General features: G+C 33.6%; 1 protein-coding gene across 1 annotated transcript; it reads right to left on the reverse strand.

Annotated features, from left to right (window-relative positions):
- Positions 1-282: 282 nt before the first annotated feature.
- On the reverse strand, positions 283-1,151 carry LOC115981873 (protein BOBBER 1-like). The gene has a single exon (XM_031104289.1). It carries the CDS (start codon positions 1,060-1,062, stop codon positions 394-396), a length of 669 nt encoding a protein of 222 aa, XP_030960149.1. The 5' UTR covers positions 1,063-1,151; the 3' UTR covers positions 283-393.
- Positions 1,152-2,044: the final 893 nt, after the last annotated feature.

A 2,044-nucleotide genomic window follows, 5' to 3' on the forward strand; every position in this document is an offset into this window, starting at 1 on the left:
GAACCTTGATGTATTCGCCCTTTGTTCTATGTTAATGATAGTACCCAAAAAATCCAACCAAAAATTGAACTTTGATAAATCTGAAAAACCCACAATTGATATTGTATAGCACATGATCTCGAGCTTAAATCTGTAAAAAAATTCTTAATCCTAAACGAAGGCTATAAAAATTGGAACTGCAATAAAACATCTACGAACTAATAAGATTACAAATTATAATGAATCCAATTTTAAAATTGAAGTTTAATAAATCTAAAAAGCCCACAATTGATATTCAATAGCACATGATCACATGCTTAAATTTGTAAACAAATCCTTAGTCCTAAACAAAAGCAATAACAATTAGAACTGCATATAACTAAAAAGATTAGATCTTTCATTGTCTTCCTAATCTCACATGAACTTAGCTCCCGGAGGGAATTTCATGTTGGGATTCTGAGCCATGAATTGTTTCATCAACTCTTCTTTTTGAATCTCATCGCTTGTTGGTAGTCCCTTCTGTTTCTGCCTCTGATCAAACATCATCTTCTCCACAGCAGAACGAGTCTCGGAGTCCAAGTCAGACAACTTGCTTGGCTCTGGTTCAGCTTTCTGTGTGTCAATCTCAGGATCACCCTTCAACAAAGATTTCCACCACTCGCTCTGATCTCTCTTGCAAATAAGAATAGTGATCATCTTCTTATCCTCCAAACTCCAAATACAATCGTCAACTTTCACAGGCTTGAATAGCTCTCCATCGATGATTGGAGGCTGACCCTTGAGCCCAACCTTCAAAGAGTTCGTCTTTATGTCGCACAAAAGAAGGCTGGATTTAGTGCCTTGTGGGACTGGCACGTTTACAGTGACTTCTTGAAGGGACTGGCCCCATGAATAATTCTCCATATCTAGGCCGTTTTCTTTGTTGGGAACAAGTTTCTTCTCTTTCTGCTGCTTCTCCTCCTCCTCCTCCTTCTCCTCTGGCTTTTTGGCCTCGGCTTCTTTCTCAGCAAGAATGATCTCTTTCTTAGAAGAAGAAGGTTGTTGATTCTGCTGATCTTCTTCATAATCAGAGAGGATGGCCATGATTGACAAAGTTGTTGGATTCGCTGGGAAAACTAGTGAGAAAGACGAACGCAGAGAGGCTGCTAGGATTGCTGTGTAGGGTTTTATTTGTTGTTTGCGTTGTGTGTGTATTGGGGATTGCGAATATATAGTGGAGAGTAGAGAGAGTCGGCCAAGAAAAAGAAACTCCGGTTCTTTGTTTTACGGCATTAAATATTTGGATTGGGATTCGGATTCCGATTTGGAAGCGTGGGCTTATTATTATTATTTAAAATTTGGAAAAAAATTACAATTTTTCTTTTTTGTCTAAATTATACTTCATCCTATGAACTATAGAATTATACTATTTATCCCTAATTTCAAAAATATGTTACACTTAATCTACTATTGCCTATTTTGCAGTTAACTCTATCGAAATTTAGCATTAAAAAACTAATTTACTCTCAATTATCTGTTTGTAGAGAGAGGGGTAAATTGATATTTCAATACTAAATTCCGTTATACATTATAACTTTGAGTTTGAGAAGTTAATCGTGTAGCATTTTGATAGTTAAGGAATTAAGCATAATTAAGTGATCATTTAGAGTGAAAAAGTATAATTTGCTCCTAACATAATTAATCTGAAGTGTAGGACTTGGTGCTCGGATTCTAAGTGACATTTTAACTGTGGATTTTTCTAAGTTTTTTATTTGATTTTTTAATAATCCAATTTCAAACTTGATTTTACAATTTATTGATTTGTGTTGTACCCATTATTTTATTTTATTTATATAAATATGATAAAATTTCATCCTTTGGAACCTCACATCTATTATTTGGTGACAAGTACAAGTTAGTGGAGACTCCAAGAAATTTTTTTTTTTTTTTTATGGTAGTCATTAAGAAACTTAAATTAAACAAAATTTAGCAAAAATCAAACTTGAATATATCAACATTACAAAAAAACACTCGCAAATAAATAAAGTTTTAAAATTTTCCTTTACAAGTTTTATATTTTGAAATC

The sequence above is a fragment of the Quercus lobata genome, chromosome 3 (genome assembly GCF_001633185.2).
Source record: "Quercus lobata isolate SW786 chromosome 3, ValleyOak3.0 Primary Assembly, whole genome shotgun sequence".
In the NCBI taxonomy this organism is placed as follows: Eukaryota; Viridiplantae; Streptophyta; class Magnoliopsida; order Fagales; family Fagaceae; genus Quercus; species Quercus lobata.

Excerpts from the sequence above, each read along its gene's own strand:
- LOC115981873 (XM_031104289.1), bottom strand. The coding sequence starts at position 1,062 with ATGGCCATCCTCTCTGATTATGAAGAAGATCAGCAGAATCAACAACCT.